This window comes from Aulonocara sp. 'chitande type north' Nkhata Bay, linkage group LG20 (genome assembly GCF_057382095.1).
Source record: "Aulonocara sp. 'chitande type north' Nkhata Bay isolate Kocher_YH1m ecotype deep benthic linkage group LG20, A_spYH_male_GT1.1, whole genome shotgun sequence".
Lineage (NCBI taxonomy): Eukaryota > Metazoa > Chordata > Actinopteri > Cichliformes > Cichlidae > Aulonocara > Aulonocara sp. 'chitande type north' Nkhata Bay.
In genome coordinates, this window is record NC_141363.1 from 25,423,031 (window position 1) to 25,435,258 (window position 12,228).

The window sequence follows — 12,228 nt, forward strand, 5'->3', positions numbered from 1 at the left end:
CCGAGACACCTGAATTGTAGCAACCGCAGCACACTGTTTATAAATATCTTCTAGGTTTGTCAGCTTGTCCAAACATTAATACCCCTGAGAAACAGCATCATGAAAAATGTAAGTTGTTTCTCTGTCTGGGCCTATTAAATCCCCTATTAAGCTTCCAAAGGCAGTCAATACCCAGTGTCTGAACCATTTGATTCACTTTAGAGATCACATCTCACCTTGCACATTCTCCAGTCACACTGTGTTTTGTCTTGTTGCTCAGTGCTGACAGTGACACCCGGCTGAGAAAAACACAAAGCTTTTAAGACAGCTTTTAAGATGTATAAACATCCCACTGCGCTCTCTTATAACCAATAATTTATAAAATGCCAACATCCCAGCCAATAAAAGCTTTAATTTGACACTTTAATAGTCTTTTTGAAGTGTGTGCCAAGTCCAAGAATTGTTCATACATGTAAATTGCCTAAAATGAGAACGAAAGCTTCTGACGCGGCGTTGAAGGCGCAGAAAGGTTAGACCGAGCTATCTAGTGTTACAGCTGCTAATACAAACAGCAGCACGGCTAACAACTGCATAATCTGTCTGGATATGACAGCTGGCATGTATGGAGTTACATAACAGATGGCAACAAGCGCTCTATAACTGCGAGGCTGCTGTGCATCCTTGCAGTCGTTTCCTCGAGGAGAAATCGAAGTCCATAACAGGTCTATTTCTCTCACTCGGAAGCGCAAATCTCATCACCGAAGACTGAGACGTTATCCCTTCCTCACTTTAATACTGTGACACGTGGCAGATATCCTCACCGCAGCACAACTTAATCCGTGACTCACTGAGCGTGCATGATAAAGTGCCGTCGTCCAACTTCCTTGTCAAATCGCTTCTTTAATTAATACAGATATCGATCAAAGCCATATTTTTAATGGTTTATGTGGGCCAGTTGTGATAGGGATTATTTTCTTCACTTCCTTCAATAACCCTGGAAACTCTGAGATATGGTGTACATCATCAGAAATGATTGATTTTCCCAATATATTGGATCAGGACCTATGCTGTCATTTAAGAAATATAGAAAAAGTATCACGGAGCAAAGACAGAGATGTGGATTTATGTTTCACTTGAACGTTCATTTATGATGGTTAGTATAAAATAACACAGCGAAAAAACACTGATGCCAATAATATGTCTTTATGTCATCAATTATTTTGTCTCATTAGAAATCGACATTTTTTAGAAGCAGAAGAAATGCAAGTCTTTAATAATAGCTGTACATCATCTCTCAGAAAGCGATATTTCTCAGCAGGCTTCTTTAAGAAAGCACAACTACAGAAAATGCCTAGTAACATTACCCCGAACTCACTATCAAAATGTCCCCGACTGCTTCAACCAATGAATGAACTTAAATCAAACAGGCCGGCCTCGGCTGCTCGCAGTTTGGAACACGAATATTATCAGTTAATCAATGCGGCACCTCTTCTTTAGTCCGTAAGTGATGTGTTTTGACATTTAGTGCTGAGCTCTCATCTGTGCTTGCACTCACAAAAGATCTTACGTAATCACTCAGAGTTAAATGCCAATAAAAGTTTCCTCTTAAGGGATATCACAAGGCTGAAGCTTCCAAACGTTAACAAAACAAATCATCCCTCTTTGATGTGGTAATACCACATAAAGCACCAATTTTGCTAGATTATTCAGGAGAAATCACAAATATTTATGTATTTTTGCAGCTAATGATTATTTAATGTGAACTTAATGAACTGTCGAACAAATTGGGGCCTGAAGAGTGCACTTTTTATTTGATGAATAATTCTATCAGATAGCTGAGGCTGAGATTATCAGCGCTGCAAGCTTTCTTTTTCCTGTGAACAAGTAGTATATAATTGTGCAAACGATCAGCGTCAGTGTTATTGATTTTGTTGGTGAGTCACATCACCTGCAACCAGTGTTGGGGAGTAACAGATTACATGTATCGGAGGTATTTAAAATACAAAATATGAGTAACTGTATTCCGTTACAGTTACCACTTAAAAATGTGGTATACAGAATACAGTTACTTTGTGGAAATATTTTTGGTAATTCCACGCCGGTGGAAATGGTAAATGGTATGTTGTATTGTATAGCGCTTTACTCAGTCCCTAAGGACCCCAAAGTGCTTTACACTACATTCAGTCATTCACACACACATTGGCAAGCTACATTGTAGCCACAGCTGCCCTGGGGCGCACTGACAGAAGCGAGGCTGCCGGACACTGGCGCCACCGGGCCCTCTGACCACCACCAGTTAGTGTCTTGCCCAAGGATATTTGGCATGCAGCCAGGAGGCAGCCTGGGATCGAACCACCGACCTTCTGATTAGTGGCTGACCTGCTCTGCCACCTGAGCTACAGCCACCCCTTTTATAAACACGCTGAATAGTTTTCTATACGAGATCGCTGCAAAAAGTGCAGTCTTGTCCACCCTACTGTTACTCATTTTATATTAAGATTCAAAAATCTAGTTGGTATTGGTATGACGAGCATCCTTCAGTAATAGTAATAAATCACACAGCAATAGTACATTCATGTAGTTGTAAAAAGCATGACAATATATTAAGTAATCCAAAGTATTCAGAATACGTTACTCTCATTGACTAACGTAGTGGAATACTTTACAAAATACATCTTTGGGGCATGTATTCTGTAATCTGTAGTGGAATACATTTTAAAAGTAACCTTCCCAACACTGCCTGCAACCCATGTGGGTTGCAGGTAATGCAGGTTTCCTACTGCAAAAATGTCTTAGTGTTTCTAGACCAACGGCTGGCACGCCCAATATTCTTATTGGTTTCTCCCAACTTGGTCAGGAGATATTTTTATCATTAATAAGACACTTTCTCCATATGCATATTAATGTTGTTGGACTATATTGCCAACCTTCTTTGATTGTCACAGCAAACCTAACCTGGAGCAGGTTTATTTAGTTAAAACAAGATGTAAGACAGACCTAAATGGTGTCAGTGAGTCATGGCCACTCCATTCATACAAGAGGAACCAGTTGCAATCTGTGCATTAGTAATAAGATTTCAAGTGGAAAGAATATAGCACAATCGTTATTATGATCCTTTAGCTTACCCTGACTCATTACTTTTTGAGAGGTGCCACTTCAGCCAGGAGGGAAAAATTCACAAATAGGGTTTATTAGCACCTATATTAGAAGCCAAGTGTTACATTTCCTGCCGCTGCTGCCAAATAATTATAAATGAGTAAAAAAAAAAAAATTACACAAAGGCCGTCCTTCCTTTTACATCTTCGAAAATTTGCTGTTATGATGATTTTGGTTGATACCCAACCAAAATGTGATGTTACATTAGACCCATCTGGTTCTGACTTGTTTTTCTTTTGTTTGTTTTTTCAACCTGTCCTCTTTATATTTGCTGTAACTGGGAAGAAACCCTTAAATGCACCTCTTTAGCGTAAAGTGTACATAAATGTAATAGCTTCAAAGGAAGAAAACTGAAGCCAAAGCAGAAGTGCCTAAAACTACACATAGGAAAATAGCCTTTGGGATTCCTTTATCCATAACCTTGGCGAGTTTATGATCTCAACCACTATTTCAGAGTCTTATTTAATAAAGTAAAAGCTCTGCTTTGTGCCAGGGTTTTTAAAAAAAAAGAATATATGTCAGGTTCTGAGGAACGTTATGATTGACAAGTTAGCATCAGATGAGCGTGTAGAGTGCATCTTGGATTATTCAGATACAAATGATCATAAGATCATCAACACCATGGACATATAAAGGTTCAATGCAAGTAACATTTTGCTTTTGGAATTTGACTCTTCTACACCAATTCTCACACTTGTATTTTTCTTAGTTTAAACTATCCTTGGATTATTTTTATTTTTTAAGAGGGCTTCTTCTGTGAAGGTTAAGCTTTGTTACCTTAGAGTTGTTCTAATTTCTGCTTCCTTTTTTTAACTACTATTACTGGTGTGCTGTAGTAGAAACATATTAAAATGAATGCATTTCCTTAAGGTGAACTGTTTATCTGTTTAATTTGTCTGACGCCACCACTTCTCTCTTGTTTGTGCCGCTTTTGTGATTCCTTTAGGTCAAATTATCTGGTTCCTCTGAACCCTCCAATACAAGTTCTCATTCACTTCAAGTGAAACTTTTGCCCTCCCATGTTATTCCTTCAGCCAGAGAGTTGTCAGTCATGGTTTCCCTAGTTAGTCAAGAGTATGCAGGCACCTCGTACAGCTGAAGACATCTATTCTTATCAAATTGTCATGTGGCTTTGAAGAACAGAGCAAACTGCTCTCGCAAATGAAATGGAGTCTTTGAAGTGACGTAAGCAGACCAGGTTCTTTGCACCTTTCACATTTGTTTTGATTATTTGGGATGTGGACTGAGCTAAAGGCTTGAATAGGGCAACAGCTATAGCCGGTGACTCTGCTCAAGTCACACAAGCGTATAGCTCATGATCACAAGATAACATTAACACAGAACGTGAGACCAAAATAAATGTTCTGTATAAAAAACCTGGAAAAGGTGTTATGTAGCCTGCTGTTACATATCTATGTTTTTCAAATAAGCAGCGTGAAAGACTGCAAAAATCTGGTCAGAGCTGTATGTTGTGTAGCTACTTTTTTATTAAATATTGTACGTAACGCAGCCATATTTGTGCCACAAATACAGGCAGTTGCTTTTTGAGATACTGGTGGGACAGAACCAAAGAACGAATATGAGCATGTATATGAATTATATCACTGGGGAGGTTTTTTGTTTTGTTTGGCCTTTTTTTCTGTTGTTGTTAGTTTAGTTTTTTATTAAAACAAATTTAACATTCAGCCTCCTACTCCAATAACTTTCATGTAAAAGTCTACAAAAGTATTTCATTTCAAGTCGCATTTGTACATTTTTAATAATATGCTAAACTCTCAGTGTGATTGAGATCTGTGTCTCAAGGTTCATTATCCTAAAATATTGCAGAATTATTTAAAGCACAAGAGGATCCGACTATAACTATTACCCTTCACCATATTGGAATGCAGCTATTCTGGGTAACTTGGCATTGCGTCTGAAATATGAAAAAAATTGATTGTCCCATATTTCTCCTAATTATAACAGCTGTGATCAATTTTTCCGTTGTTGTTTTGTCCAATTACTTGCTTGACCAAATCCCCACAGTCCTCTTGGATTGAAGCTGGAGCTCAGCAAACGAGCCACTGCCTAATACTGTGTGGAACATTTATCCATGATGTAGAGGTTCGCTTTTCGTGTAAACATATTTAATACCAACTCATTAGCTACATCTAATCCCACATTTATCCTCATAATTTGACTTCCAATCTTGAATGCTAATGAGACAGTAATTATGCTTTCATACATGTTCCAGTCCTTAGGTATAATTCAATAGATGCAGTCAACACATTTGTCCTGATTTTATGCTTTAGTTGTTAGTGTCTCAGACTGCGCGCTGTGGTCTAATATTCTGCTGTTATAGATAAAAAGTATATTTATCATTCTTGAACCATGCAGCAAATAATTGACCAATTATTCAGTAAAAAGGAAGTGCACACTCTGCATAATGTCAGGTTCCCAAAATGCAGCAAACCTGTTTGTGTAAATGCACGGTATGCTGTTGTTACTTGTGATTTAACAGCTAACAGAATGGGCCAGGTGCTTTCTTCTGCAGTGAATTACAGCAGAACGGCCAAGAAAGTAACTTCCAGTGGTGAAACGAAGAAGATGAAAAGCGATTATGCGAGGCTGTGGTGAATAGTATATGATGATGTATGAGCCAAACAAATCTACTTTTGGCTTTCACACAACAGCACATAGGCGGCTGTTACCCTCATGTAATTAATCTCCATAATCTTTGCCTTTTCAATAAGGGTGCTAATCTAGAAAAAGAGACAGACCTCTTCACAAGCAGGCACTGTTTACAATGTTGATTACTTCCTTTGTTGTTGTCAGAGTTTGCCTGAAGATACATTAGCTCCTTTCTTATGATAAGCTAGATGGCGTAGATCTCGATATGAGTCCGATCAGTAAGATACTGAAAGAAATACGTTATTGTTAATATGCATGCATGCGGGATTTCTCAAGATAATCCCTGCCCACACACACACACACCACACAGGTGTGCACTCACCATCCCACCCTATAGGGGACAAAAAGATGTTTTCCTAATCGGATTTCTGAGCTCATCCTATGATGAGAGTCTGCCCATTTTATTGATCTTATGTTATCTCAAATTGGAAACCTTTGGTCCAGTAATGAGAGATAGATGGAAGGACGTTTTAAAGTTTCTCTATTGATACCTCAAACCAGGAAAAAATAAATAAATACAAGAAATTTCAAAGTAATGCTTTCCTACCCTCGGAGTTCCTCTGTAAAGTCAGTACTCTAATTAAGAATACAAATAAATCAGTTTTTCTGTTGCATTTAATTTCTGTGCATGCATGGAAAATTACATTTCACACCATATTTCACTTCATTTGATACTTTCCAAATATTATTGTTTTACAACACTAAATCTAACCAGAATTAATGTCTGTTAATGTCTGTTTGATCAACAGAAGCCCTTTCTTTACTGAGTGATAGTACTTACAATTAATCAAATGAAAATCACGTCTGTGCTGTGGAATGGTTTAATTTATTAAAGTGGATATGGAAACTTCAGCTTTTGCAACACAAAGCTACTTAGGAATGGCTTAGCAAGGGTCAACGTTGTGGAGTTGCCAAATCTAAATGTACGTGTGATTATTGGTTACACACAAAACACGTCACCATCTTTTTCTTCAAATGAAGTGCAAACAGAGCCTTCTCTATCCCCCTGAGCTTTTTTATTATCTCATCTTGGTACTATATGTGTATTTTATTCAATGTCAGCGGCCCCCAACCTTTTTTGCGCCACGGACCGCTTTATGTCCGACAATATTTTCTTTTTTTTTCTTTTCTTTTTTTTGCCTGTCCCGTTTGGCTCTTTTGCCATCAGAATTGTTGTCTAACGGCAAAGAAAGATGCCCAACGGATTTACTTTACCAAATTGACCATCCCAGCCTTGCCGTAATGGTCCATTTGATTCACCTTTTATTGTTTATTTTATTTTCACTTGCTGAATACGGGACAGACTTGACTGGGGGAAAGAAGGGGAGAAAGAAAGAGGGAAAGAGAAACAGCTGAGAAGAGGGACGGGGGAGAAGGGCAAAAAACAAAAACCAACAGAATAAGCAGAGAAAAAAAATGCATATATCGATCACCTGGATCACCTGTTGAGAAAGAAAAAAGAAAACAAGCAGAAGAAAACAAGAGTAATAGAATAAACAACATCACAATGATATATGGGAATATGACAGTAAATACCAAATATTAAACATTATTGTGCAGCACATAAGATCAACAGCACACAGTGTGCTTTGAGGTAGGAGCCAAAAAGGGTGTAGTTTGTGGGTGTGACCACCCGTGTGTACACCTGTGAGCATGAGCGCGCTTGTTTTTTTAAAAGGTTCCTTCATGTAATGATCTGCTAGACAATATTTTCACACCGGCCTTTAAGGTGTCACGGATAAATACAACAAAATAAAACCAGTACCAGTTCCAAAAAAAAGAAGAGTTATTCATAACACACGGGAAAAGACCCAGGAAAACTCAGTTAACGAACCCAGGGAAACCGAGCCTCAACTCTCGCGGCCTGGTACCAAACGACTCACAGACCGGTACCGGTCCGTGGCGCGGGGGTTGGGGACTGCTGTTCTATGTTGTAAATAAAGGTTAAAAATCAGCCTATTCATTTGCATAATGTGATATAAACATGGATAGCTTTGTCCAGAGAATAAATTCCGTCTGTCTTTCTTGAATTTATACATCTGCCTCACACACTACTCCCAATTTGTATTTTACATTTATGTTTTGCTGTTAAAAGGTTATTTTCTAGTGATCAGTGCACATCAAGCGTGTGACATCATTGCTATGAGGCAATAAAACACGACAACTTCTGAGGGGCTGAATGGTTTTCATAGACATTGTGGCAGCATGGATTTTGACGTTACGGAGAGTAGTTGCACAGCAGCTTCATCTCATATCATTGTCCCCAAAATGGCAACTGACTCATCTGTGCAGCATGTGTATGACAGGAATTACAATCAAGCTGTCATTACCTTGAGGCCAATTGTACTGGTAATTGTGAGAGGATGACAACAGGTTGGCCAGAATTAAGGCTCATCTTCCTTTGGCTAGTTCAGCACCTGCCTGCTGGCCACAGGCCGAATTTTTTTCTGACAGCCTCAGCAGGAATGATTGATGCCTGAAGGCCTCTGATGGGTGTGTGTGTGTGTTTCTCAGTGCCAAGCTGCTTTATCCATCCAGCACCCTCTCTTGAAGCTCATTTAGGTCGCACCTGTCATTGCACACATTGGTTGCTTGATGTTTTTTCCTTATAGGCTCGTCGTCTGCGGACGCATACCCTTTAAAGAAAAGCAGCTACTGTGCGGTGATGATAATATTCTGGAAATTGTAATCACCTTTAGCAGATGTCTGGTGCAATGTAGGTTAAGAAAGGTGTAAATCTACATTGTTTAGCTGATGCTGCACCATGCATGTCACTAGGTTTTTCCTGCATCAGGTTCTATAATGAACAGAAATGCTGTTTTTTGCATTGTTTCAGAGTCAACGATCACATTTTTTATTTTATAAAAGAAAAATTTCCATGGGTTTTCCACCTGGATTCACCCAATCCCTCCTCCCATACACGCACATACCATAGGACCACCTATAAAGAAACAGTTAAACTTTTTCTCTATTGTTTGGTGTTGATAATCTCAGTATTTGCCGTGTGTACAATGACCTGAATGCACTGCAGTATACCAAAGTCTTTATCCTATTTTTATGCCACACACTCACAGCTCTTTTAGCTCCAAAGAATTTTAAACCTCCCAATGTCCTGATACTATTGCATTTTTCATTGGTATTTTAAGCAAAGAGTTGTGAGGTCTTAGAAGTCAGCTGGCATTAATTCCTCTGAGGCAGAGGGATTCAGCCTCTCCCTGGAAAGAGGCTTAAAAGAAAGTTCTCCTGCTTCCAAATGACTACACTTCTCCTTTCTCACATACATTTTTATATTCCTTAGTGGACAGGAGAACAATAGATAATTGAACGTGACTACGTTTAAAATACAATAAATTCTTTTATTAGAAACTTACTGGGGTGTACTAGACTTGCATATCGTTAGCTTCATAGCATAAGTGCCTAAGTCATTGACTTAGTCAAATGACTTAGGCAATTATGCTATGAAGCTAACGATATGCAAATACGTTCATTTAACTAAGTTTGAGAAGTTGACTAATTGTCTCATTGTTCTCTATGTTTGTGGGAAACAGACTGTCAGGGGTGCAGGTGTATACATAATAGATCAAAGCGAGAAGAAATACGAGGAAACTGAGATCGTTAATCCTGCTTTGTGGAAAAAAAACATGAAATTTAATATATTTTTCAAACTACCATGATAGCAAATTTGAGAAACCAGTGACCAATATCACACAGAGTTTTTTCCAATGATGGTACAAGATTAAATTAAGTGACATATTCATGATATGCTGTACATTTTAGGTTCTAATAGCTGCTCGCTAGATTAAATTTTATCTTTAAATTAACTTCTCCATTCGCATCACATTTATTCTGGCGAGGTTGGAGAACCAGCGGTTGGCGTGCGTGTTGCGATGGGATGAGGTTTGCACAAAGCCGGCTTTCTCGAACAGGGAAATGGCTGCTGTCTGTGGAGAGCTCACATCCAGGATTAGACGGCCGAAGCCTCTCTCTTTGCAGAAATCCAAAGCCTTCCGTGTTAACTGCGAGCCCAAGTTTTTGCGGCGCCACGAAAATGCCACGACCATGTGACACATCTCACCATAACTTCCATCCCCGGCATCTTGAGCCAGCTCAGAGCCTCCTCCCGTCACTCCGCCATTCCAGTCTTCAAACCTTTCGCCTTCTTCCTCTCCGCTTTTTCCAGTCACTGCCACCATCCCTACCACCTTGGATTGGCCATTGATGTCTGTCTCTGCTACCCAGAAGCCGTTATCTGGGTTTTCCAGGTAGCTGGCCTGAATGTCGGCCATATCTGCGCTTTGCCTCCTCATCATGTAGCCCTCATAGATATCATGGCAGCAATAATAAATAAGGCCAGCCCATGCACTGCCAAACAGTAGAGCTTGGAAGTAGGAGCTGCCTCCAAGCACATAACCAGCCATCGAAATGCTCAGAGCAACACCAATATGGTCTGGATGGCTCATGGCCTTGAAAAAGGCTGGGTAAACATGCTCAAAAATCCCATCCTTAAATAGTGACATGACCACATGTTGATCTGAAGGTCTATATTCCCTGATGGAGAACTGAACTGCATGTTAGAGGAAAAGAGAAGGGGGGGAGAGAATGAGAGCTCGGTGAGACTAATCTGCCTGTTGTTGCAATCAGAAATTCCTGCTGGATTTCACAATGGGCTAAATATGCTCACGTAACCTGTTAAATAAATATAAAATAAATCACTATGCCTCTCACTGATTCTTACCCTTTTCATTTTTAATTCATTTCTATTCCACATAAATATGAAAATGCCATTTTCATGTGACAACCTGAGGTGAAAATCACAATTAAAATTATTACTACTATTAAGATTCCAAGAGTGAGAGTCATTCTGGGGATGCAATACAATTAGGTCTCAAATGTGCTAATGATCGGAATCAAACGAAGGTGATCCTGAGGCAACAAACAAAAGCGTTTTAGTTTTATTGAAACGTGTTTATGTCATTAAGGGTTGTTAGTACTGCCATTCATCTGCACCCGTGCTGTCTTATTAGTTCTCTTGTTCATAACCAACATGACAAGAACAACAACAAAAATAGCATAAAAGATGAAAATAATCAGAAGTTTAACTTACAATTGTTTTTCTGGGCCATGCTGACGCCTTCCCCTCGTCTTTTGGTCTTTTTCTCACTCTGACAGACTTAAAGCTGCCCCAGACTTAATCTACAGATTGTGATAATCAGCCATTCACAAAAGGAATTGAAATTAGTCTGAGCATGCTCACCTATGAGTTCACACCACACACACACACACAGACCTGAAATGACTTTGAAGTATAACTGCTACTGTTTGTATAAAACATTGAGGTTTATATAAGAAATTTTACACTTTGATTTAGATTCTGTGGAAGCGTGCTTTAAGTTAATTGAAATTAAACACAGGATTGTTTTGGTTATTTAATTTTTTTTAACTTAATTGGGCTTAGTCAACAGAGTAAAGAACTTCATCACTGGATTTGTCAGGGAGGATGAGCACAGATCCTGAACATATTAAATCAGAAAAATGATCAGAATGTGAATTCAGGAACCATTCGAAAACTTCAAAGATACTTCCAAGAATAAAATGTTCTTATTAATCTCTTTTTTGGGTGCTTCAGTTTTGGTGGTTTTCTCTCGGGAATCTGCTTTGGATCTCCAGACCGCTTCTTCTGCACAATATAAGGTGAAAGTAAAATTAATATTGTCTAGGCCCCTGACATAAAAGTGTCCTATAGCGCTGGTGACAGTGTCTTGTGCAATAACCTGGTGGCCCTCTGACATGATTAAATTTCCTCAGCAGGAGAAAGGCCTTTACACCTGTTTAAATCAATAGCACTGCCTCATGAATCTGTGAGCCCTGGAAGGTCAAGCAACTGTGGAACTTTCTGAAACCATTTCACATCTGCAGAGTGAATTCTGAATGCAGAAGTGAAACCTCCTCCACTCCTGTAATCACGTTCGGTAAGCATGTGAGCACACTGTGTTCTGTTGATCTTATGTGCTGCACAATAATGTTTAATATTTAGTATTTACTGTCATATTCCCATATATCATTGTGATGTTGTTTATTCTATTACTCTTGTTCTCTTCTGCTTGTTTTCTTTTTTCTTTCTCAGCAGGTGACCCAGGTGATTGATATATGCTTTTTTTTTTCTCTGCCCGTTCTGTTGGTTTTTGGCTTTTGCCCTTCTCCCCCGTCCCTCTTCTCAGCTGTTTCTCTTTCCCTCTTTCTTTCTCCCCTTCTTTCCCCCAGTCAAGTCTGTCCCGTATTCAGTAAGTGAAAATAAAATAAACAATAAAAGGTGAATCAAATGGATCATTACGGCAAGGCTGGGATGGTCAATTTGGTAAAGTAAATCCGTTGGGCATCTTTCTTTGCCTTTAGACAACAATTCTGATGGCAAAAGAGCCAAAC

General features: G+C 39.1%; 1 protein-coding gene across 1 annotated transcript; it reads right to left on the reverse strand.

Moving 5' to 3' along the window:
* Positions 1-9,309: 9,309 nt before the first annotated feature.
* Positions 9,310-10,993, reverse strand: LOC147305708 (putative N-acetyltransferase camello). The gene is made up of 2 exons (XM_086278223.1): positions 10,910-10,993; positions 9,310-10,369 (listed from the first exon to the last, which is right to left on the reverse strand). Exons 1-2 carry the CDS (start codon positions 10,926-10,928, stop codon positions 9,618-9,620), a joined length of 771 nt encoding a protein of 256 aa, XP_086134349.1. The 5' UTR covers positions 10,929-10,993; the 3' UTR covers positions 9,310-9,617.
* Between the last annotated feature and the right edge of the window lie 1,235 nt (positions 10,994-12,228).